The 24,916-nt window shown below is 43.4% G+C and overlaps 2 protein-coding genes across 11 annotated transcripts in view; both read left to right on the top strand.

Moving 5' to 3' along the window:
• The window catches only part of GRAMD1C (GRAM domain containing 1C), a 55,994-nt gene extending 40,429 nt beyond the window's left edge, over positions 1–15,565 (top strand). For 6 of the 9 annotated variants that reach the window (XM_071759501.1, XM_071759480.1, XM_071759525.1 and 3 more), the window contains 9 exons: positions 5,789–5,935; positions 6,705–6,823; positions 7,960–8,102; positions 9,790–9,893; positions 10,542–10,721; positions 12,208–12,265; positions 12,747–12,857; positions 13,696–13,801; positions 15,344–15,565. In XM_071759501.1, coding sequence (XP_071615602.1) covers positions 5,789–5,935; positions 6,705–6,823; positions 7,960–8,102; positions 9,790–9,893; positions 10,542–10,721; positions 12,208–12,265; positions 12,747–12,857; positions 13,696–13,801; positions 15,344–15,421 — 1,046 coding nt within the window. In that variant the 3' untranslated portion in view covers positions 15,422–15,565. The remainder of the gene's footprint in view (positions 1–5,788; positions 5,936–6,704; positions 6,824–7,959; positions 8,103–9,789; positions 9,894–10,541; positions 10,722–12,207; positions 12,266–12,746; positions 12,858–13,695; positions 13,802–15,343) is intronic. The other 3 variants (XM_071759510.1, XM_071759490.1, XR_011729001.1) reach the window with 2 other exon arrangements.
• A 1,130-nt stretch (positions 15,566–16,695) lies between these two features.
• Positions 16,696–24,294, top strand: ZDHHC23 (zinc finger DHHC-type palmitoyltransferase 23). 2 transcript variants are annotated; one of them, XM_071759562.1, is made up of 4 exons: positions 16,696–17,068; positions 17,751–18,054; positions 18,697–18,864; positions 19,697–24,294. In XM_071759562.1, the coding sequence occupies exons 1-4, from the start codon at positions 16,759–16,761 to the stop codon at positions 19,962–19,964; spliced, it is 1,050 nt and encodes a 349-aa protein (XP_071615663.1). In that variant the 5' UTR covers positions 16,696–16,758; the 3' UTR covers positions 19,965–24,294. The 2 variants fall into 2 exon arrangements, with proteins under 2 accessions (XP_071615663.1, XP_071615654.1); XM_071759553.1 differs by having other exon boundaries at positions 16,829–17,068; positions 17,362–18,054.
• Positions 24,295–24,916: the final 622 nt, after the last annotated feature.

Consider the following 24,916-nt stretch of genomic DNA (forward strand, 5'->3'; position numbering starts at 1 on the left):
ACTTTTCTGTGCCGAGCAGCTCAGCGAAGTTGTGGTGGATGTTCTGTTAAAGATCTCAGTTCTGGGCTCTCTAAATGCCTTTAAAGCGAGGTGTGCACATCCTAGATTTTTTTACAGAGTTGTATGGTGGTGTGCAAATGAAGCACAGGCTAGTGCAACAGGAGCAGTGTGCTCAGCAGCAGCCCAATATTTTTTTCATATGCAAAGAGAGAACTTACTTTGAACACCAGTTGGCTGTTCAGTTAATTGAGTTAATTCAGTTCTTAATCTGGCTGAGAGAAGTTGCATCTCATCCTTTCAAACATGGTTGGCAACTGAAGTTACTTGCAGGTGTCATTGTTTGAATTACTGAGGTGTCCAAGAAAGCTTTCAGCGTCATGGATTGAATTGGATGCCTGCAAGTTATGATTGTTGCCTGAGGATAAACTTTATATTCAGCTGACTTTCCTTTTGCTCACTGACACTGCTTTTGTGATTGCTTGAATTCAAATTCAACTCAGTGAATGTCAAGTTGGATAATTTCTGTGAATACCTGAACAGACTGCAGTTTATGCCATACTCTGTCTACACACTTAAGCTTCAGAAATTCTTTATTCTATCACAGGTGTGTCTTTTAAAACAGCAGGAAAGTTTTGACCTTGGGATACCAAGGTATCTTGCTGATTTCCTGTCTTTTTAGTACCACATCTCTCCTCTGCCTCCGGATTTAATTTTTTATGGCAAAGGTCACCAGTGAAACTGATGTTGTCTTTCATACTGCTGTTTGCCTAAGTGAAAGCAGTACACACTCCCTGTCATCCCTCGAGTGGTAATGTTGAGTAAATAGAGCACATTAAACTGGAGATGTCTTTAAAATACAACTGACTTCATGCTGCTTTGCTTTTCTTATTTTTCTTCACTTCCCCCCGAAGTACTCTTTTTTTATTCAGAGCAGGATTTTCTAGTCCCAAAACACTAATCTCTTCTCTCAGCTTCCCTTTTTCATGCTTAGAATAGTTTTGTCTTGTTTCTTTGTCTGTTTTCTATTGCTATTGACCCAAACTCTTATAAGGTGAATTCCTTCATGCAAAAGAATCTAGCTTTCCCACATGGCAATGTTTACCCATGCGATTAATCTCTCTTGTGTCCTCTGGTTTATACTGAGTCTGCCTATGGAGGTGTCCTGACAAATAAGGTGAGGAGCAAGCTCAAGATTGTTGGTCTCCTGGTCCACCTGACACCCAAAGCTGGAATGCCAGAGCCTTAGCAACCAGCTCCCTTTCCCTAAGCAATTCTCAGATAGCTTATTGGGGAATGGGGTTACGTGTCTCCCTGTGAACTACTGGCCTGTTCCTATTAACCTGCAGCTTGCTTCCTTTATTCAGTTTCATAAACTGGAGTGTAAACCTTGACCCACAATAAAATTTTGGCTGAGCAAAAAAATTGGTATATACATGCTTGATTTTAATTTCAGAAAACAAATTTTAGTTCAAGCATAGAGTATATAGTTCCAAAACAGAGCAGGACATTCTGAATTTCTTTAAGTGACTCTTGTTGGTAGGTTTTCTATATACAACAATGTTCAGCAGGATAAAATACTGCAAAGAAGGGGATTTGAGGAAATTGGATAAGTCTTTTCTGTTAGAAGGCTTTACTTTATGTGGGACATGATAAATTCCTGACCTTATTTCATAACTTGATAAACTTACTGTATTGTTTCTGTGTGTATTAATAACCACCTTAAATGTGTGGTCTGCAAGAGAGCCCAACTGCTTGCTCTGTAGTGCTGTGAGATGAGTAGCATTGACTTGACTTGTAGAGAGGGATAGAAGGGGCAGGAAATGTTTGAAGTACAAGGTGGTTGAAATTAGTTCAGCCCTGTGTTGTTTCATTTTTTCCCCCCAGGATAGGAAATTTTGGATATACCATTATGTAGGGAAGAACGACCCTGTTATCTTTTTGGCATTTTATTTAAAAATGCCAAAAGCAGGTATTTTTTTGAGTACGTAACTACCAATTACTTGTTGCTATGGAATTTGGAGGATGTACATTTGAGTTCTATAAAAGCAAAAAGCATAAATTTGTTTTTTCTTTTTCCAATCTATCATTAACACAGTGCTTACTCAGTACCTCCTTGAGTTAATTTTGTTTTTTAAAGCATAGGAGAGCTCTTTGGTTAATGTAGCTGACGCAGTCTTTGAATAGGTGGTGTCTGGAACATGTTCACTCTAGGAATTGGTTTTATTGACTTGATTTCAGTTGTATGAGGTTAAACATTCCTACCTGCATATTCTTCATGCAGTGTGCGATTTTTTTCCTCATCCCCAGTGGCACAGAAATCCTCAACAGTGCCAAGATTGCATATATACATTTTTTTTCTCTTGATCCTTCCTGAGCTCCATGGGGTGGAAAAAAACAGCTGACTCATTAATTTGTTTGATAGCCTCTGCTCTTATCAGTTCTGCTTTTTAAATTTGCTTGTGGTGTGGGTTTAGCTTTGAGCTGTTGGTTGTTAAACAGGAATTGTAAGAATCATTTTTTCCCTTCTCCCTTCCCACCCTCTCTAGTTTTGTCTCTTCTTGCACTGCAGGTGTTTTCAAACATCTGCAGTCACTGGTGCATAAGGGTATTATAGTCAAACAGTAATTCATAGCTTGTCTTACAGTGATGAATGTGACCTTATGAAGTGCAAGGCAACAGTGGGGGAGGGAACAGACTTGCTGACTTAATACAAAACCAGCATACTCTGGGTGATATGTTTGCTTCTGGATTTTTGGTTCCCTGGGGATCCTAACCTAAAGTCAGCATAATCTCATGCTCTCTTATCAGACAGTAGCTCCAATTCATCTATAAATGTATTCAGGCTAGTGGTTGATAATGGCATACTGCTCAGGGGTTAGAACAGCATTAAAAGTTAAGGAGTTAGATTGATATCTAGATAACCACAAAGAACATTTTGTTCATGAACAGTATTTCTATGGCAGTCCTAGGTAAAATGCTTAGTGTTGCTCTAGTATTTGAGATAAATAAAAGGTTATTTGCTGTGCAAGGTGAAAAAAAAAAAAACAACCAACCAACAAAAATAAAAAAACCCAAACCCAAAACAATAGACAAACATGCATGTTAATTTGGAGCAAGAGATGAGTGGTTAAAACTTTCTATTCTGTTCAAATTGCAAGTGAGTGTACTGTACACTTAATCTTTGCTATGCTGCTGTTTCTGCTCACTGCTTCATCTAGGATTTCTGCAGACAAATTCTGAGAAGGCCGGATGGATGTGACTTGAAGCTTGTCAAGCTTTCAGTATATGCAGTGACTTGCTTTTCCACAGATGTGGAGCTCACAGCACCGTTCATACATTCCCATTCCAGATCTATCATCTGAGAGATTTCCAGGCTTTCTGGAAAACAGCTGTTTGAATCCTAGCATCTAAAGTGACTGATGGGCCCAGTTTCATATTGGGTTTTCTGAAAATACTACTTTATCTGGTAATACCATTTTAATTTGCTTGTTTGTTCCAAGACCTGAGTGGCATTTTAAGTGAAAACATTTCTCAATAGATACTCTCATATGCACATGCCACTTCACTGGCTATTCCTTGTTAGAGACATGACTAGATGGAAATAGTGTAGGCCAGTCATCTAACAGGAAATTTTGTATAGACCCATGGGTGCTCTGGCGTGAGGCTTGGTACAAGGCATGCTTGAGGAGAAAAATAACTCAATAGCAGGGTCTCTATTTTCAAGTGGTAGTCCACAGGATTTGTGCATATCCTAAATTGCTGTGGCTTACCAAATTACCTCACATCAGCAGAAATATAATAGCTGTCCCCAGGCATTTCAGGTGAACATAAAGTTGTATCATCTGATTAAGCTTCCCTGGGGAAAAGTTAACTTGCATTATCTTGTATTTGCTAAGACATACGCAAATATCTGTCAAAGCTTGTCTGACACACGGTGACTTGATCAAGTGTGTGGGCCTTTGTGTTTTGTTTATTTTGGGTTTTTTGGGTTTTTTTTAAGTGATAGGCATGTTTCAGTTGGGCGTGTCAAGGTCCAGCTGAGTAAGACTCAATCATAGTAACTAGGTTTGTATTACCTGATGTGTGACTCCGTGTCTTAGCTGATGCAGAGTAGCAGTGGGGCTGCCAACATCATTGTCTGAAGCTGGTCATGTCAAAAGAGAGACATGATTTGCTCATGGCAAAAGAGAGAAGTGAGGAAGTGCAGTCTGAAGGGAGAGGTCTGTAGCATTGAGGCCTTTTTAGCTGAAACTTAGTTCACTCAGAGTGCATTTTAATGGAATTAGATTCAGCTTGGAGGAAGTACAGTGAATGTAAGCTGCAAACCTGGGCTGAGTTTCTGTCTTCCCACAGAGTGTTTCAGCACAGCAGAAGCTGCATTCTAGCAAGTAATCACTGCATGTTGGGTGGTTAAATAGGCCTCTTAAAATGAGCACTTGCTTTCTGCCTCACCTCGAAATTGTATAGGCTTCAAATTGCGTAAGCAGAGAATAATGTGGGAAGGAGGTTTATCACTTGTGCAAACACAAAAATAAGACACTTGTGCTTCACTTTTGGGGTCCTATGTTGAAGCCTGACTTAGGCCAAAAAGAGCTCTTTTGGAGACTGTATAGCAGGGACTTTTAGACTAGAAGCAGCATTAGAATGGAAGACTGCTCAGAGTCAGAATTGGATTTCACTGGGAACTGTTGTGGTGTTTAGTTGCTGCATTTGCATTTATCAATACTGACTCCTACCAAGCAGCAATATTTGAAGTGCTGTAACCTTAGCCTATAGGCAGCACGTGAACTTAAGCTTGATATTCAAGCTACCTTTGCATTGCTGGCTGCCTCTGACCTCAGCTAGCTCTGAGCATTCATTTACATCAGTTAAAAAGTGAAAAGGTTAGGCATCCTGACTTCAGTCTGGCTTCTGCACCATTTGCTTTCAGGCTTTTTGTTTCATTTTGATGTGTAGGGGTGGGGTTTTTTGTTTGGTTGTTTTTTGGGAATTACAGCTTTGGATGGACTTGTTTCTGAAGCAAAAGCAGACTGAATTGAGTTTGGTATGGGAAACTCCTTGCCCTCCAGGATTGTAATTCTCTTATCTCTTGCAAGAGTAGCTGAGGCAACCACAAAACTGAGTCATGTCAGCAACCAGCAAGAAGCATAAATAGCAAAGAGCAGTGCTGCAGCCACAGAATTCCATTGGTGTGCTTCGTGGTAGTTTTGAAATAGAGGATAACAGTTAAGCATCTTGGTGCTGTTTTTCAGGGCTGCAAAATGGAGCAGGGTACGTCTTGCATTCCTCTTATAAATAGATAGGGAGGGAGGAACAGTTTGATATGTTTGGAAGCCTGTACCAAGCCTCTCAGACTGGACACTACTGGCATTACAGGTGTTAAAAACAGATTTCTGAAACCAGCCACAAGTAAGAAGCAAGCAAGTATGGTTGCAGTGTCCTGCTTACTATCCCTGTATTGTTTGTCTCTTTTTCCTGTAGGGTTAGTGGAATACTGAAGGCAAAACTAAAGGGGCAGGACATTGTGATGTTATTGATTTATGCTTGCACAGAGAAATTGGGGCAAGGGGGAGGGGGGGCTTAGAAAATCAGCTCTGGACTTTGCTCCTGAAGACAACCTACCTACCATATCATGTGCAGATAGCATTACTGGGTTTCTGAGAGAGAAAAAAAAATGCTGATGCAAAACTGGTGCGTGGGGTGGGGTGTTTGAGCCTTAATGAAGCTTAGAATATTGCAAAGCTTCTTCACAGTACTGCTCTTAACTCATCTCTCTGCCTTTCCATAGCAGTGAAGGAGACTGTTCCTGAGAATGATCTCTATGGGAGACTTTTTATAAACAGAGTTTTCCACATCACTGCAGACAAGATGTTTGAAATCCTTTTCACCAATTCTCACTTCATGCAGAGGTTTCTCAATTCCAGGAGTATAGTAGGTAAAACATTCTTCTCCCTTCTTGTTCATGTAGCAGACTATCCTAGAAATTTCAACCTCTGAGAAATGTTTAATAGAGCTGTTGAATTTTAAGTTTTTCTGTGCTTTAAAAGAATTTTGTGGCTTTAAAGTTCCACTACGAGGGAGGATATTTAAAGCTAACCTGTTGTTTCTGTGGATCAGACATATTGGAGTAAAAACCTCATTTCAGTGTACCATAAAACTACACCTTAATGTCTGAATTTTGGGTAGGCTATTAAGTTGATGCACTCTGGGGAGTGTTTCAGATTACATTGTGTCCTAGAAATAGGGAGATGTGTACAGCTGGCACACAGGCAAAATCATTGCATTCTCCTAAATGACACTCACAGGCCTTAATTTTCTGAATGAGTGAATTTTATTCACCGAGATCATAAGAACAGAAAATTAAGTCAAAAAGGATAATATTTATTCAGTGTCAGCTTGGAAGGCAAAGTAACATTCTCGAAAGCTTTTGCCAAGTGAACCTATTCAACTTTAAGCAGATGGGAAGCAGCATGTTTTCATTTGATTGCTTACTGTTCTGCCAAACTCCCTGTCTCTTTCAGAAGGCTCAGGTTCAGCTATTTAGTGCCTCACCTTTGTTCATCAGTGAGCTGCAAAAAACGCAGCCATTTGGAATCGGTTTTCTCTCTTCCCACCACTGCTCTTTAAACTGTTGGGATGTCAAAAGCAAAGATAATGCCTTTTAGGTAATCTGCATGTGAGATTTTGCATGATTTCTCATCTAGATGCTGTATCAACCCCTTGGAATAGAGATTCCAGTGGCAATCAGTTGAGGACTTTGACGTACACTGTAACAATTAACAATCCACTGTGTGGGAAGTTCACAACTGCAACTGAAAAGCAGGTACTCTGTGCATGTGTGTGTCTGTTTGGTGCCCTTTAAAGCAAGGGCAAGGTCAGCTCTACAGTCTGTCAGAGGTCAGAGATTGGATTAGAGTTCACTAAGCTGAATGTGGATCTACAGTTTAAGTGTAGTGTCTGTAAGGGGTATTTTGCTGCCTCTGTGTTGCCATCAGTGAGCAAATGCTGATGAAATCAGAGAGGCTTTCTGCCTTTACAGATGGCAGTAAACTTCTCCCACAGTCTGTCTGTCTGAAAAGTATTAATATCTCTTAAGAATTGAGGAGGTGAAAAGATGCAATTAAATGCTTACATGGAGAGATGGAGAGAATCCAGTGAAGGGCTGCAAAGATGGTTAAGGGACCAGAGCATCTGTACAGTTGGACTCAATGATCTGAAAGGTCTCTCCCAATCTAAATCATTCCTATGCTTCTCCAATATGAGAAATAGTGGAGAGCTGGGACTGTTCCACAGAGAAGGCTCTGGGGGAATATTACAATGTATATAAGTATCTGAAGGGAGGGTGCAAAGAAAACTGAGCCAGGCCTTCACTGGAGGCCACGTCTTTCACTGTTTCCCAGCGACAGCACCAGAAGTGGTGAGCATGAACTAAAACTCAGACGGGTCAGGAAACACACTTTTCCTGTGGGGGTGGCAGAGCTCTGGAACAAGTTGTCCATAGAGGTTGTGGGATTTTCTTCCATGCAGATACTGGAAAGCTATCTGGACATGGACATGGGTAGATGGCCCTGCTTGAGTAGGGTTCTTAGGCAAGATGATCACCAGAGGTGGCTTCTAATCTCAGCCATTCTGTAATTCTGCTTTGGGATAGTTGTTGTAGGTCAGTCTCAAAGAAAAGCTGTGGTCATGAGTCAGTGGCCAGTCCTGCATCTGCTACTCGAAATGGCAGTGGGAAAGTACTGCTACTGCTTCTCTTGTCACTAGCAGGAGGCATCTTCTCTTTCCCCACCCCTTCCATGCTTGCTATTACTAACTGAGTTTTATTGTGGTTGTTCAAGCTTTCTCCCTGCTCCAACTCACTTGGAGTTGGTTGGTCTAGCCTAAGGAATTCAGATCCCAAATAAAAAGTAGTAATTGGGTGCTATGAATATTCCTTCTTATTTTTTTCTTTTGTTGTAGATCCTGCATAAGCAAAGCCAGAAAGGTCAGTCATACCAAGTGGATGCTGAGGTACTGACCCATGATGTCCCCTACCATGATTATTTCTACACTGTGAACAGATACTGCATCAGCCGCACATCCAGTCACAAATGTCGATTACGGTGAGCCTGAGTGGTGCACAAAGGGAAGGGAAAAGCAAAGACAATTGTGTTACTCTGTCAGTAGAGTAGAGAATGTAATTTTCTCTTGAAGCCAGGCATCTCTTCTGTAAGATAAACTTGGTTTGTTTCCTGTTGTGTGGATGCTGAACTTAGATCTCATTAATTGAGGAGTCAACTCTTACGTTGACCACAGGAGGTACAGAACTCCTTTCCAGTACTGATCTGGGTTCTGACCAGCACTGCGTTTTTGATTGCAGCCATGTGAGTGGGATACATTGGAACTGCCTGAGATGCTTTATTATGAGGTTTCCCAGAGATCCTTGCTAAGGGACTGCAGATGGTTTCACAGGAAGGTGCAGGGAAGATGAAACGTTCCTGTCTTTGTAAGGAAGATACTTAAGCTAATTTGGCTTCATTATTAAGCTCTACCTAGATAGGGGAGTTTTAAAGGCACTTCCCTTTCCTCTCCCATTTGTTGAAAATGAAGTGATTCAGTTCCATATTGGCTGCATTTGTGTGACTTTCTGCATGTATAATCCTTGGTAGTTTTTGTGCCATCTTTAGTAAGACCTTTTATCTCAAACTTCATCGATACCCTGGAAAGGTAGTAACCAGTGCTGGATTTCATTCTGGCTTGTGTCAGGTTATAAAAGTGCTGAAGACTCCCTCCTTACTGGGAGGAGAAGGGAAGAAATTTCCTTGAACAGCTCTTCTGGTTTGTGTGGGTTTATTTGAGAGATTCATTCTTCCTCTTTGAGGACTGTATTTTCTCTGCCTGAGATACATGGCAACCCTAGGGTAAGCAAAAATGAAGGTTTTGATATGATGTGCAGAGCTTGCATGTATAGAACAGAAGGTGCATAGTGGTGTTACAGCTGGCTTTATTATGTTGTGCTCAAAACAGCTCAAGAACTCTGAAAAATTCTTTTATTAGACTAGAAATACAAGTGGGCTTATGAGAAATACAAGAGGGCTTACGCTGATTATTTGAAGACATTGGAAAAAGTGAATTCTAGGACATTCAGTGTTCATGACTTAAATTAAAATTGCAGACTGTACTTTCATCCTTTAAGAACTTTGGGATTCATCCGGTTGTTAGAACCAGCCCTTTGAAGTATTCTACTCCAATTAATTTCTGTTCTGAAAACAGTATTGATTAGCTTGACTTGGGGAGTGCAAGGCAGTAATGTGGCTTCCCCTCTGTCTTGCTCACAGAAAGACATTTTAGTTTCTGTCTACTTAGAGTAGGATCTGAGCACTTGGTGCGTGAGTACTGATAAGGAATTTCACCTGCTTCAGTTGCTGTGCACTTGTAATACATCATGTATACACATGCAGAGTGAAAAACAGGCCTTTATAATCTGAAAGCCTGAAGCCTATTTTAAATGTATGTTAAAACGAGAATGCTTCAGAGAAGTTCTCTACTGGTCTGAAGACAAATGCTTAAGAATGTTTCCAAAAATTTGGATGTTTGAATATCCTGAAGATTTAGCTAAGTATATTGTCTTTGCTACTGTCTCTTGCCTTGCTTCAGTGCTAAGTGGTGCCCAGGTGAGAAGCCCAGGCAAGTTCCAGTTGGTATTTCAGTTTATGAACATAAACTAGAGACCTCTGCCTGATAAGAGATTTCTGCTATGACTGTACTACCAGGAAGAGCCCACTTTCACTATTGCATTCTGCTTATTAGGGTTTCTGCAGAAGTGAAGTACAAAAAACAGCCTTGGGGACTTGTCAAGTCGGTAATTGAGAAGAATACCTGGGGAGGAATACAGGAAAACTTCAAACAACTTGGTGAGGCATTTTATTCTTTGGTGGAGTGAGGAGTCTAACTTTCTTGTGCATGTTTTCATGTCTGTCAAACTTGATTCCTTAAAGAATGGTTTGAAAAGAAGACAACACCAAAGGAATCTCCAATTCACAAGTTCCTGTCGTATGCCAGTTCCAGGGTGTGAAAGAAGCCTTGTATCTTGTGTGCCTTGTCATAATTGCTTTCTGAAGGAAGCATGAGGTGAAAAGCTGTTCCTCTCAGTTTTTAAGTATTTCCTTGACTGTGGGTATGAGAAGAGAAGCAGTGGCACTTGGCAAGCTCCCTGGCTGTGTCTGTTGACAGCCTGGGCAGCCAGGGCTGCAGGCTCTCAGACTAACACAGTTCCTACTCTCAGGCTAACAGAGTCTTGAAGTGCTCCTCCAGCAGCTGTCTAACATATCATTAAACAATCCTGTATAGGCTGATTATACATCATATCTGAAAACTGTACCAGCTAGCAAATAGGACAGGTAGTACAGGTCAAGAGGTAGTCAATTACCTGCTTTAATTTCATTGACTATAAGGTGCACTTCTCACTGTGTTCCTCTCCATATCTCGCAATTTAATTCTTCAGTGCTAGCCTTTCCAGCTTGCCTTTTGGAATTTCAGTAACCTTATCTTTGACACTGCAGAATCAGATCTCCTAATGGAGGAATATGCAATCAATCAGTCCATAGAAGACTCTGGAAAGTTAGTTGCCCTGAGGCGAAGACGACGCACTTTACACCGGAGTCTGGCAGAATCGCTTCCCAAACGCTCTTCCCAGCACTCCTCTGGTGACATGGGAGTAGAGTCACAGAGCAGCATAATAGGTAGGAAACTTTATATCACATGTTTTACAAAAGGTGTGTTCAAGAAAGCTTAACTCTTAAAATAGTGCAAGGATAATGCCTGTGGGTGCTACTAATGGAAGTCTTTATCTAGCTGGTGCAATAGCAAATGCTTTAGTGTGTTCAACCTTGCATCAGATAGGTTTGGAGCATGTGTTGTCAGTTTTATGATGAGTATCTCATGAAATCAAACCTAATCTCACCTGGTTTTAAAACAAACAAACAACAACCAAAATCTAAAACGCTACAGTTGCACTTCCATAAAAGGACTGAAAATTAGTTGAGGTCAGAAATTTTTTAACCTGACTTTTGTAAAGTTGCTGAAAAATTGTTTTATTTCTTCCAATAACTGCATAGCCAGGTCATGAGTTGATTCAACTTTGCTGCTTACCTCTTGGCCCTGTTGTTTTTGGGGTTTTTCATGTTAGGTCTACTTCCCAACTGCTCTGTAATTTCTGGGTCACTGAAACATGTGACCCTAGGCACGACCGATTTGGCCACTAGCATGTACTATACTAGCTACACCTACAGAGATGAGGAACATCTGTGCACCAATGTGTGCACAGAGAATGGTGGATTTCATGACACAAGCTGAATTGTAGACACTGAAGTAGGAGCAAGTGCTCTTTCATAAAAGAGGAGACAACACTGAGTGTAGTACTGAGAGAACATTGGGATCAACAGCATATCTACAGACTCTATGTAACTGAGATTACTTCCTGATTACTTAGTTGTGCTACTGCTGCTCCATGTTTCAGGTGAGTATGTTTATTTCAGTATACGTTACAACTTTTGTGTATGACTTTTGTCCAGAGAAGGAAATGTGAATTTAAGTAACTACTTTAGGAGAACAGGTAATTACATTTAAAGATCAGCCTGCCTGAAGTGGTAGGTGCTGCTCAGTTTATACAGGACATGTACTTGTCCTCTCTTTACTAGTGTCTGGTCCCTGTTGCCTGATGACTAGTAGGTGCTTTTCCAAGGGATGTCTTCAGGCAAATATATAAACCAAGCTAGTAAAGATGGAACAAATTAGAGGAGAATTTTGACATCCGTTGTCAGAAAGACCAATGTGGGCAGAACAACAGAAGAGAGTCACTTTGCAGCCTATGTGTGACTAGCAGTGTACATGCTGAATGAGTGTTTGTAACAGGTGAACTACAGCCTTCTCAGGCTATATCTAGGTGAACATGTCTCAGCCCTGTGTTTTCTCCAGCATGCTAGGGTAGGGTGAATCCTGCTTCTGATGGAAGAGCCTAACTGTCCAGCTGACTTGTCTGAAACGACTCCAAAAATGCCTTAGTTAATGTTGGAGGCAATCTTATGCTTCCACATGATCTGTAACTTTTTTCATCAGAAGCTGTGGAGCCTTTCTGCATGAAATGCTGGGCACTGATATGTATCTGCACGTATCCTTTAGGACTGTTCTTCAGCGCTTTTTAACCTCCTTCTCTTCCATGCCCTATAGGAAGGAAAAGAGATGCTGTAAGTAGGACCACCACCATCATTGTAGTAATGAGTGTCTTGTAAGTACTTGCATCAAAATGTGGCTTGACTCAAGCTTGTCTTGGTCTTTATCTGTACCTCACTCACATCTTAACATTCCGTGTAGCATGATAGATCCTAACCTAATTCGCATGGTGTGTTCAGTTAAGGGAGGGGAATGGATTGACTTAAGTGACACACAAAATGAAAATTGCCAAACTAGTCTGCCTTGCAGTTTTACTTTAATTTAATCTTATAAAATAAAGTCTAAAATTTATTCATTGCTAGTTATTTTTAAAAGTTCCAGGAGGAGAGACTTTTGTCATTCTGATAGGTTGCAATTACACAGCTTAATGCTAACTGTGAAAAATTGTTTGAGTAGCTCTTTATTTTCAGTATTGTGCTGTCCCACACCTTTTTTTTCTTCCAGAGGAATTCTCTTAGCTCTTTTTAGTCCAGGTCTTGTTTCTGTATCATTGCAAACAAAATTATTACAGGAATTGAATTTTGTTCTCTCCACAGTTTGCTGCTCTTGGTCTTGCTGAATATAACATTGTTTCTCAAACTGTCAAAGATAGAGCTTGCAGCTCAGTCCCTCTATCATGTCCAGCTTCAGGAAGAAAGCTCATTGAAGTAAGTTGAACTCACAATCTTTTTCTTCCTCAGCTGATATCAGAATCTGTAAAGAAATAAATTTTTAACAATGAAATTTGGTGGCAAGTTTTCAAAAGCTCCTGGGCCTTGCTGCTTTTCCATGGTCTGTGATGATACTCAATGATGTGTCTCTGACTGTGTTTTTTTCTTTTTTTTTTTTTTTTTCTTTTTTGCAAGTTTTTCCTTTGACAAGCTGTTTTGGGGGGGAGTGTTAGCTTTAGCTTGTATTTATCACCCTGCTGTGACTCATCTTCTGTGAATATCATAGTGCTGATCACAGAACTGAAGTGTTCATCCTGTGTGAACCAGTGTGATCTCAAATGTAATGTTAAAGAATCATTTAGCTTTTTTAGCCTCTGTGAGTTTCCTCCTAAATCCTCTCTTCCTGTCAGACTTCCATGTTATGTGCCTTTGGTATTTGGACACACAGAAGAGGCTCACATATTGCTTCCTCTCTGCAATGTGGTAATAGCAAACTATAACCTGATCTTGAGTATGGAAGCTGTGTGGCTGACTGATCATGTCAGAACTCATGAGAGTAACTTTCTTCATAAGAATCATGTTGCCTATGAAGTGTGAGAACTTGCATTGTACATATAATGTGAGCACAACTATTCTTGGTGGCTGTTGTCTACAAAAATCTGACAGTATTTTCAAGGCAACAGGGGTTGAAATGAAACTGCAGGCAGCTTTTTTTTTTTTTGTGGCTTTTGAAAAGGATGCTTTTTAGGAAAGTCAAGCAATGGTGACAGGGTGCAGTTGCTTTTAGCAGGGCATGGAGATTTTTATTTCATGTTTCTGTTGTCATCTCTTTCAGCATATCTCCAGAAATGGTATCAAAAGAGGAGATCCCTCAATATGATAAGGAACAGGTTAAACATATGAAGGGTGTTTTAAAAGACTCAATTGAAATGCTTGAGCAGGTAGGTCTGCCAGTCTTTCCTGATGATTCTCTGTTTCTCAGCTCTTTTTTTTTTTTTTTCCCTTCTGCCATCACTGCCTTGGGTTTGGGGGTTTTTTTGTGGTGTTTTTTTTTTTCCTTTGGACTAAGATTAAATCTTCATGTCAATTTTCTTAAACCTGTCAATTATTTTTATTAATGAGATGCATTCATAGAGTTCTGAATCATGACAAAGCAAACACTGGAGTAATTCAAAACAGATCTTCTTTTTAAGAAGACCCAAAACATAATGTTAAGTATTTGAGCACCTCATTAGGGGGCTTCTTCATTCAGGTTTGCCCTAGGTTTTGCCCTCTGCTGCTCTTTTGGATATTGGTGAGAGCTTGAGAGCTTCCCTTAGCTTTGGTATCAATGGCGTACCTGATCTCCAGTGAAAAATAAATTGTAAAGACCTTATGTTTCTGAGAGGCTCCTTAGCTATGGAGTTAATCCTCCTTCTTCCCAGTGGTTTACACTTTCAGGCTGTTACATACAACAAAGGTTATATAAAAAATGAAGTTGTTGAATGGTGGTGTGTTTCTCTGATCCTGAAGTCCAGGACTCATAAACCCCGTAGATTTCAACTCAGTAAGTAAAGGATAGTAAATTCATACTTTGTTTTTTACTTATAGCCTATGAATGTTCTGATTTTAAGTTGTTTTTTTTTTTAATCTTCAAAGGTGACAGAAGAAATTATTAGATTAGGAAAGCTGTGGGGGAGTTCACATGTACCTCTATCCATCACCAGTTTGCTCTGTGTTCTCCCACGCACTAAAGGAGGGTAGAAAAAGAAGCCATTTTTTCTACTTCATGCTCAGAGGTGTCTCTGCACACAATTCTAATAATCTATGAACCATTTTGATCACATCTTGAAAAAGCTGCTGAGTGCTGGAAATTTTTCCATAGAAATTCCTGATTTCTAAGCCCTTTTAATCTTCTCTCCTTATTACTCAAATAATTCGTATCCTGAAGTGTTAAAACTGCTTTTTTGAACATGCAGAGTGTAAATTAAAGAAAAAAAAACTTAACAAAAACCACTTAACAGCAAACTTGAAGTGAGAATTCAACCAACTTTTGTCTGGAAGTCATAACACATCTTAGTGCCTGTGCTACCTTGTGTTTTCTGAGGGTTGTCAGTATTGTAAGCACATTTTGTTCACCAAAACACACCAGGAGGGCCAGGAATTAAAAGAAAATGAATGTTTGCTGACATGTTCCTTCAAGTATATGCTGTGAACATTAACTGTGACTAAAAATGAGTGGGGTGGCTTATCTTCAGCAATGCTGCGTGGCAGGGTGTTAAGGCTTTATCATACTGGACTGGTAGTAATTATAATCTGTTACAGAGTATAGGTGTTAGGAGAGCATAGTAGGGCTACAGTTTATAGAAAGTAGGAGGTGGAAATTGCATGAAGTCTTTAAAAGAAAAGGAGGAGGGAAACATTATTTTCCTGCTATCACTCACTGATGCAGGAGACTAACAGAAGTAATTGGGGGGGGGGGTATGGTGGTTATATCTTCACAGCTAAAGATCTCCCTTTCCATGCTTCAAAGAAGCTTTGACCACTTGAACAGGACACAGAGCAGCAAGTCTGAGAGTTAAAACCCACATCCCCTTTCCATCCAAGATGTCACAAGAAAAGACGTGTGAGGACTTGTGGGGGTAGGGATTGTAAACTATCACCTTCGGACTATTTACTATTTGGCTCAAAAGCTGCACGGAATAAAGGTTTCTGGAAGAAAGTAAGTTGGGTTCTGCCTTCCTGTAGCCTGGTGATCTCTGTCCTTCCAGCCCTGTTTCCCAGGGAATCTTGCTTACAAACCAGTAAAGAGCTCTCAAACCTCGTGTGTGTGTGAGGGCAATTGCACCGCTGGTTAACAGATCTGCAAATTTTGGAGGAGAGGAAAGCCCTCAGCAGTGAGTTGGGCTTGTCTTTAATGAAATCACAGCTTTTTATGTCAACTTTAAGAATTAACCATCAGTGACGAGTGTTTTGGGGAAAAAGAAGAGGTACTAGTTTGATGGCCACAGGATCTTGTATGCTTTTTTTAGCCATGGGAACCTTTTAGAAGATTAATTAACAGGAAAACGCTTGATACCTCTCTGCTAAATCTCTTGCATGCTGCGAGCTTTGGTAGTCTGCCTCCTGCCATATGTTTCTAGCTCTCCCAGGGAAATTTCAGCCCTCAGTATTTTCCCTCCATCAAGGGCTGCTCTCCAGTGCTTCGGCACGTTGCGTGTTCCCACTTATGATAAAACACCTTTTCTTTTTCTGGCTTCGAGCTTTTTCTGAGCAGGTTGAAGGAAGAAAAGTGAAGACAAGAAATTGAAAGCAAGGCGGGTGTGGGGGGTGAGGCGAAGGGGGCGGAAATGGCAACATCCTTACGGGATCTGACACCGGTCCTAGGGCAGTGCTGGCTGGCGTGGTGCTGACAGCCGCGCTCCTCGCTCTGCAGCCCAGAGTGGGTTGGGAGTTGGGCTTTTGGGGATTCTGGAGTTCCAAAGAGCCGGCTGCGGGGGCGAAACCCTCCACGGGTTAGCTTCAAACACGCGCGGCGGCTGCTGGGCTGGGTGCGAAACTTGCCCGGACACGCGTGTCAAGCCCCGGGAGCAGCAAAACTGCTAAGGTGGGGGAGGGAGGGGGAGACGGGGTATTGGGTCGGGTCCTCTTTCCGACCCAGTAGTGGTTGGGAGGAGGAGGGGGGAGAACCGCAGGGTTCCCGCTCCTCCTGCTGCCGCCACCTGTTGCGCTGCCCCTTTAAGCCAGGTGCCCGCGCATCACGGTCAGCCCCGCCTCCGGTGCAGGCATTGGGCCGCTCCCTCGTCAGGTGGATGGGCCCGGAGGGTTGGGTGGGTAGGGGTGTCCCTTACCATCCCACCCACCCCCCTCTTTCCCGCACACCTCCGCGTGCGGGCGGTACCGGCGGCGCCAGCGGCCAATGGCGTCCGGGCTCGGCCCGAGGGGCGGGGATGCTGTGGAGGAGGCGGTGGCGGGCGCGGGGCACCTGCGGATGGAAGGGGGCGGGGCGGGCGGCGCTGCCTCCCCTGCCGCTGCCTCCGCCGGGCGAGGCGGGTCCCGGTGCCGGTGCCAGTCCCGGCGGTGTCTGAGGCGGAGGGAGGTTTGTCTGGAAAGGGTGCGGCGATGGAGGAGCCGCTCTGCTGCTGCGAGTACGTGGACCGGAGGGGCGAGAGGAACCACCTGGCGGCGTGCTGCTGCGACTGCGAGGACCTGGACGAGGGCTGCGAGAGGTAACAGCTCTCTCTTCCTTCCCCCGCCTCCCGCAGCGCCGCCCGGATGCGGGACCCCTCTCCAGCGGCGGTCCGCCGGGGCTTCGGGTGTCCCCACGCCTTGCGGGAAGCCCCGCGGGCAGCCGGTACCTCCGCAGGGCTGTGCTCCGCTTCCCGGCAAACTTGGTGGGAGAGGGGGAAAGGGGCGGCGGCGGCGGGCGGGGGTCACCCCGGGGCTAAGCGCACCCCCGGGGTAGGCTGCAAGGACCTCGGGCGGGCGGCTGGTAGCCGGGGTGTGTGTTTGTCCCCAACAGGTGGCTGACGTCCCGATCCCTGCCCCCGGGATCTCTGGAAAGAATCGCCGACACCGTGGCGGACCGCCTGCGGGTGCCTTGGTTCGCCGGGGCGGTGAAGGTCAATGTCAGCCTTGTGCCGCCGCTCGTCCTGCTCCCCGTCCTTCTTCACGTCGCCGCTCTGCACTTCCTGCTGGGGTTGGTCATCTTGACGTCCCTGCCCCTGGTCGTGCTGTGGTATTACTACCTCACCCACAGGAGGAAGGAACGGACTCTCTTCTTCTTGAGCTTAGGGCTGTTCTCCCTGGGCTACATGTACTATGTGTTCCTCCAGGAGGTGGTCCCCCGAGGCCACGTCGGGTATTCCCAAGTGGTCGTTCTCACCTCTGGGTTATTTCTCATGCTTGCAGCTCTCTCTCGAGCCAAGAAAGACCCTGGCTACCTCCCCATCCCAGCAAGCAGCGAGAAGCCATCGCAACAGGGCTTGACCAACAGGAGCAGTAGAGGGACCTCCAATGGGCTCCATGGCATCACCACCTCGGGAGCTGCTAGCGGTCGTGCTGTGAACGGGGAGGCCAAAAGGATGTCAGCTGAGGAGCCAGAAGGTGTGAAAAAGGACTGGTGCATTAAATGCCAGCTGGTCAGACCAGCCCGAGCAGGGCACTGCCGGCTTTGTGGCAGGTGTGTAAGAAGACTGGACCATCACTGTGTCTGGTAGGTTTTGCACTGCTGAGGCTATGTGTGTTCTTTCTTTTCCCTCTCCCTTTTTGAATTAGCTTCTTTTTTTTACAGTTGCTATCAAACAAGGCTACTTTTGTACATGCAAGACCCGGTGATACTCTTTTAAGACAATAAATTTTTAAATAGAAATTTACTGTTTCAAAGAATAGTTTAAACTTTATTGCAAGGGGAATGACCTGCTGACTTCCACAGCATACTTTAGAAGGGTTCTTTATTGCTTTTTGTAGACTTGGTCTTTGGAGCACTAACTCACATTAGTGAGTTAGCACTGCAGCTAACTCACATTAGTGCTCTCCTGGGGTAAGTGAACCCAAAGCTGGCTGTGTGCGTGCAAGGAGCAGTAGGATACAGATATGTCTCAGCAAAGGATACTTCACTTGCTGAAAATTTCAGCTAAACTGTCCCCCACTGTTACCCTACTGGTCTATTGACTTCAGCATATAACTTTTCTATAAAAAGTAATAAAGCTTTTTTGAATGTGTTTCAAAGTTCTTAGCCTGTGTTGTGTAGTAGCACCTTGGAAATCAGGCTCTCTGACAGCTGGGGGAGGGAGGAGGAGAGGGAAGCCATTGTCTTTCCTTTTTAAGCAAAGTAATCTCTTCCTTCCTTTTGGAGGATTAACAGCTGTGTAGGGGAGCAAAACCACCAAGCATTCATCCTTGCACTGTCCTTCTTCATGGTCACCTCTGTGTATGGGATTACGTTGACCCTGCACACCATCTGTAGAGGCCAAACTCCATTTGTGGCATTGTTCTACTGCCCTGGGGCCTATTCTGACTACAGGTGAGATGTCTGCCTGGGAGAGAGCTGGGGTGGGGAAGGGCTGGGTCAGGCAGCTTAGTTCCTGTTCTTCATTCTGTGCTCTAGGCCAGGTGTTGTTGGCTGTCAGACCTGGCCAAAAGTACTTCCAAAAAGGCTCTGGAAAGCAGAGACATCACTGTTTTTGCCAAGATGGGGAGCCTGAGACTTGGAGAGAGCTCACCATTTATTCAGAAAAAGTTGTTGGAGGAGCTGAGATTTGAAGTCTTTATTTTGTCCTATACAGACACACCCTTAAATGTATCTGCCCCCAGATGCAGGTAGTGGTCTGGTAGTCTGGGAATCCATGTTCTGTCTCTGCCTTTCATACCTCACTGTTTATCTTGTGACTGTCCCTCCGAGGTATCTGCCTGGAACAGACAGTGCTAATATGCCCTGTCTGGTGGAGAGGGTGGTGAGAAGTGTTGGACACAAGTTCAGAGACTGGTGCTGCCACTGCTGTGTGGAGTACACCAGTGTAAATGACTCTGCCTTCTTGTGTATTCCATTTCATGATCTGCCAAATATGAGCATAGCTGTGTCCTTAAAGAAGGACCTCTACAACATTAAAAGTTAGGTAGTGTCATAGCAATGTGTAAGAGTAGCTCTGGTAGCACTAAAAATTCTCATTAAGTAAGCACCAAAGCTTTAATTTTGAGAAAGCCTTTAAGGATTATCTGATGAAAGCAGCAAAGTGAGATCACTGTGGCAGATGTAGACAGGGATTTGAAAGGATAGTGATTACCAGGGAATGTCACGCTAAGGCAGCTGCTCCAAAACTAAATGGCTTCCTTCCCATTTTTTTCCTTGCTGCTAGCTCTGCTCTGTCGTTCACCTGTGTGTGGTACTGTACCATTGTAACAGCTGGCATGGGATACATCCTCCTGATCCAGCTGTTGAACATCAGCTACAATGTGACTGAGAGGGAAGCTCGGCTGGCTCTGCGGGACAACACTGGGCACAGACTTCTGGGTGGGTTAGTGATAGACACTGGTCAATATAACAGGGGCTTCCTGTGCAACTGGGGACATTTCTTGAGCCTGGGATCAGCTCCTCCACAGCGCTCTGCTGAAGACATCGTGTGACACCCCTCTTTCTGCAGGTGATGTTCAATGACTTTATTTACCAAGGGAAGAGACCCTTGCACAAGGACTCCCTCCTCCCACACCCTTCCTTTGTGATTGGTATATGGGCTTCCTATCCCATCACTGACAACATCAGAGGCTTTCCCAAGCAGAATGGTTCTTTGCGTGTTGTCAGCTAGCAATATGATGAAGAAAGCAGTAAGCCATATGTACAGACCTGGAGAGAAGGAGTCTGCTGCCTTTTTCCACTGTAGGAAACTTTGTGCAGCTCAGCTCAGCAAGAAGAGCACAAAGTTTTGAGAACTTGAGTTTTCTTTAGGTGTGAACCCTGACATCAAGAAGAACCCACTGCTGGACGTCAGAATTTGAACTCATTACTGCAGAGGTTAAAGAATCCATAGCTTGTACCTATGAGTGGCACTTCAGAGATGTCAGGAGGGTGAACTTTTGATATGGAGACTAAAAGAGAGTATCCAGATAGTCATTGAGCAGCTCCTTCCTCTCTGCTGCATTTTTTTTTTCTGTATCTTCTATTCCATTCAGCTGTATAGATGCTTGTATTAAGTGCCTTTGTGAGCAACATTCCCGTATGGCTTTGTAAGTAAGATCCCTTCACTTCTTGACTGCTAATGTTGTTATTCCATCCCCATCTGTCTCACTGGGTGGGAAGACTGTCATCTTCAATCTCATCATTCTTTCTGCAAGCTGGGACTGTGTTGGTTTGAAGGCTTGGTTCATCTCCCTCAAAGTGTTTCTGCTCTGCTTGTTGATTGTGATGTGAGACAGGAGGTGAATATACCAAGTAAGAAGGACATGGTATGAAGCAACACCTAACAGCGGGCTCTGGGATGGAAGGAAGTGCTGTCCTATGTTACTGTGGCTTTATGGAAGTTACCCTTCTTTTTGCCTCTGTGGGAGAGTAGACAATACTGCTAAGAGCATTTTTGGTAGGTAGCATCTTGATTGGTTTTGTTGCTGATAACACAGTGATCCTGTTTCCTCTCAACCCGGTCCCTGTGGAGCTGGCTGACTGTAGATCTGTTCTCTGAAGCCAGGAAGCCAAGGGACAGTTCAGTGTCTGTGTATGTAGTGAGATGGAGAGGATGTGCTGGAGCTGGCTAATTTTAGGGTAGATGGCCTACACTGTCAGGTGAATGAATGTGTTAAATGCATTCTGGAAAAATGCCTCATGTTCCTCAGCAGTCAAGACTTGGGCTTCAGCTGAAATCACGAGGTTTTGGAGGCAGTGGTTTCTGGGTTTTGTGGGTGGGTGGGTGGTTTTTGTTGCTTTTTGTTTTTAAATCCTTTGTGTATGTTGTTAGCACTCCAGTAGGAGTATGGAAAGTCTGGCTGGAAAAGCCTAGGACCTTGGTACTAGAGTTACAAGTTTAAGATGCAGAAGCAGAGGGAAGAGCCTTGTCCTAGCTACTGATGTTTTTAGGTGTGTGTGTGTGTCATGCTCAGATTGTACCTATCCCTGACTTCAGCTGTGTGGCAGGCAGCTTGGGGGATGTTGGGTGGAGTGATGCAAATTCACTGTGCATTATCTCTGAAGAATGGATGGATGATAGCAGGTTTGGGAGTGTCCCTTGAGATCCCTGACATGTTCGGTGTGTGTGCTCCTGATTATGTGTCCCAGTTTAAGACTGTGTCCTGTTTTGCACTGTTTGGTTTCCTCAAGTGGCACTCTCTATAATGAGCAGATAATTGGGAAGCAGCTGCACTCAGAATATGGCTGCAGAAAGAGCTACTGACTTACTGAGAATCCCTTATTTCCTCAGCCCTTTTCATCTAGTGAGCAGTCCTTTATCAGGAGGTGAATGGGACACCTCTAACTGAAAATGATAAGAGTTTCTGACCCCTTCTCTGTTTCTAATGCTGAATAAAAGCCACTCAGCTAGACTGTGCTGTGTCTCTGGCAGCCAATTGTGACCTTCTGACTGTTTTGAGCTGGAGCCTGACCCTTGGAGTTTAATTCATGCAAAGACTTTTGCCTCCACATGAATTGTCTGTAAAAACTGCTGTGGCACACAGGCTTTCTGTGGTGTCTGCTGAGATGAATTAGAGCTTGGCAATGCCAGGGGCAGGGAAGCGGTTGATTAGCAGGTTTGTGATCTTCTGTAACCTCATCTTTCTGGCACTTGGGAAGATTAGGGTAGAATGACCTCCCAGGCTAAAAAAACCCAAAGCATCCCTGTAGTGGAGGCAGCCAGCCTCTCTATCCTTATGAATTACAAATGCAGAAAGTTTAAAACAGCACCCACAAGCTGATTTGAGCTCTGGGAGCATTTACAGGTTTGAGATAAGTGGTTTATCAGTGTCTTGCTACTCTTGGCTGGGAGAATGCAGAGCTGTTCACAAATCTGGCACTTTCTGACCCTGTTGTGCTTACTTTCCCCCACAGGTAGATACTGGTTACTGCTTTGCAGCCTGTGTGTCAGGGTACCCTTGTCCCTTAGTGACCTCCTGAGTGGGAGAATCCATATGAACTATTTACACCAAGTCTCTCTGTGATCTTCTCCCAGACAGTGTGGACATCAGAGTGTGGATTAAGAACAAGGGATCTTGGACTGATGTAACAGTTCCATACATTGGTCAAGCCCACTGCAATATAGTGAGGGGGTAAAGTGCTAAAGTAAGTTTTATTTTTACACTCACTCCAGAGGGAACTGGAGCCATTCAGGACACTAAAATGGTTGCAAGGCTGGGTTTTTGTAGGAAGAAAATGCAGTATTGGTTTTCTCAGTGACTAGGAAGTTCATGTGGCTGAAATCTGCACAGCAATAGTGACTTTCTTTAGGAATGTGGCTTTTTTTTTTTTTTTTTTTACCATTCGGTCTTCTTCCTGAGATGATTTGCTTTGTGAATGCCTTGGGAGATGGAAAGCACAAAGTATCAGGATATATGGCTATCTAAAAGGGTGGAAGAATTTCAAGCTGCAGAAGCATTCTTTGGAGCTCTACTTTTACTGCCCTTGAGTATTGGCAAGAAGCCATTTTTTTGCTGAGCTTGTTAGTGGCCACGATGGTAGAAATATATTGAAACCTAAGGATGAAGAGTTGCTCCTTGGGCTCTCTGTGTTAGTATAAGCTGCCTAGACCTATGGTCCCTGGGTGCTGGAGAAGCAGGAGCAGGCTGCATTTCACAAGTGGCCTGTGGGTCATGTGGATGTGACACTGAGGCAAGGACAAGTGTCTCACTTGCAAAACTGTGCACATACCTGGCCATGCACAAAGGAGTACTTTTTTGGCCCTTGAAAGATTATCCTGGTGTAAGATGAGAGGACCCAGTGCTGGTCAACAGCAGGGATGGATTTTGGTAATAATCTAGCCTTGATGTTTCTCCATCCAGATTTGGAAATGAGTTTATCCTACCTTAACAATAAACTTTTAAGAGGCATTTGATGTTTCACAAATAGTGTGAACCTGTGCAGAGCAGGGCAGCTCTTACCAGTTATGGCATTAATACTCTCTGTGTCTGAATACCAGCACCTTATTGTTTGGTGACTATACTAAGAACTTGAACCATTAGATACACCCTGTAAATTATGGCTTGGCACTTTTTAACTGTGTCTTCTTACATTGTGCTTTTTCATAGGCAAGTCACATGGTCCTCACATGGACTGTTTCTCCATTTAACTTGTCCTCAAATGACAGAAGTCACTGGTGAGCCTGAGTTGGTGCTGCTTGTGACTCCTAATCACATTTCAGCCTTCATGCTATGATGGTGCTTTTTTTTTTTTTTCCCTTCTTTAAAATAGGTTGCTTTCAAGTGTCTTAATGAAACCATTTGCTGTAAAATTCCTTCTGAAGATAAAATGGATACTGCCTATTGCCTGATGTCTTAATAATGTGCTTGTTTTTTTCCTTCTATATGAATGTATATTGCCTTATTAGGGCAGGAAGCGTGTGTGATTATGGATGTGTTTTCCTGTATTGCTTTCAGTGAAGAACTCTACTGTAATTTCCTAGGATTTTTCTTCCTCTATCAGGATGTTTGTACAGTGAAAATTGTTCTGCAGACAGGTGAGCCAGTTTCTGAAATGTGGGAAATTCAGCTCCCAATATCTCATCTTTATGGAACACTCTTGTAATAATACTGTGAAGAATGGTGGGCTCTGGAAGAACTGGGTATCTTGGAGAGTGTGATGTTTTGGTTGGTTTGCTTTTTCCACCCTAAGCTTTAGGAAGAAATTCTGTGAAACATTTTTATGAGCTTTGAAAGGACTGGTGTGTTTGTGTCCATGTGTGTGTGTTTGTGTCCATTTTGCATTGTATTCAGTGTTTCCAAGTGAATGCAATTATGAATAAAAATAAATTACTAGAAGGGATTTGTAGACTGGCCTGTTGATTTATGCCAACATACTCAGGCAGGTCAAATGACCAACAGCTGCCATCATCTCGTGGTTATTTAGCTATGAGCTTGACTTGGGAATCAGAGAGCAGTAGGCTAAGGAGAAGCTGTGAAACAAGTGTTCTTCCAGTTCTGCCAAGGTTGACTTTTGGATTTGTTAGTGTTGGGTGGCAGGAAAACAGACCTGGCTTGTGGTTTTCACCACCCTGGAACCTGGGTGTATTCTCTTGTGGTGGGGATTTGGACCAGAATCCATTATCAGGTACTGAGTATTCATATCTGATCAGGTTCCCAGGCTTTTTGTCCAGTGTCTTGCTTTCCCTCTTACACCTGCCCACATAATACATTGAGAACCCCAAAAAGAAGAATCTTTTCCTTTAAACTTTCTTCTAAAGCTGTGTTTGGAAATGATGTGGATGTTTTCTTTGCAGATTGTTGGAAGAGCAGTAGCCTTTGATCCTGTCAATATCTTGGGACATCTGCTGAAAGGCAAGAGTAGACTTTTCATGAGTAGAATCACAGGTGCCTTTTATTGTTCCCAGAGCTCTGCTTTGATTTGCCTGGGTGGTGCTTCTGTCTGCTGTCCAGCTATTTCTCTT

The sequence above is a fragment of the Heliangelus exortis genome, chromosome 1 (assembly GCF_036169615.1).
Source record: "Heliangelus exortis chromosome 1, bHelExo1.hap1, whole genome shotgun sequence".
NCBI lineage: Eukaryota > Metazoa > Chordata > Aves > Apodiformes > Trochilidae > Heliangelus > Heliangelus exortis.

Coding starts and splice junctions, on each gene's coding strand:
- ZDHHC23 (XM_071759553.1), top strand. CDS start 16,962: ATGGAGGAGCCGCTCTGCTGCTGCGAGTACGTGGACCGGAGGGGCGAG. Junction 18,055..18,696: donor CTGGACCATCACTGTGTCTG/GTAGGTTTTGCA, acceptor TTCCTTTTGGAG/GATTAACAGCTGTGTAGGGG. Junction 18,865..19,696: donor GGGGCCTATTCTGACTACAG/GTGAGATGTCTG, acceptor CCTTGCTGCTAG/CTCTGCTCTGTCGTTCACCT.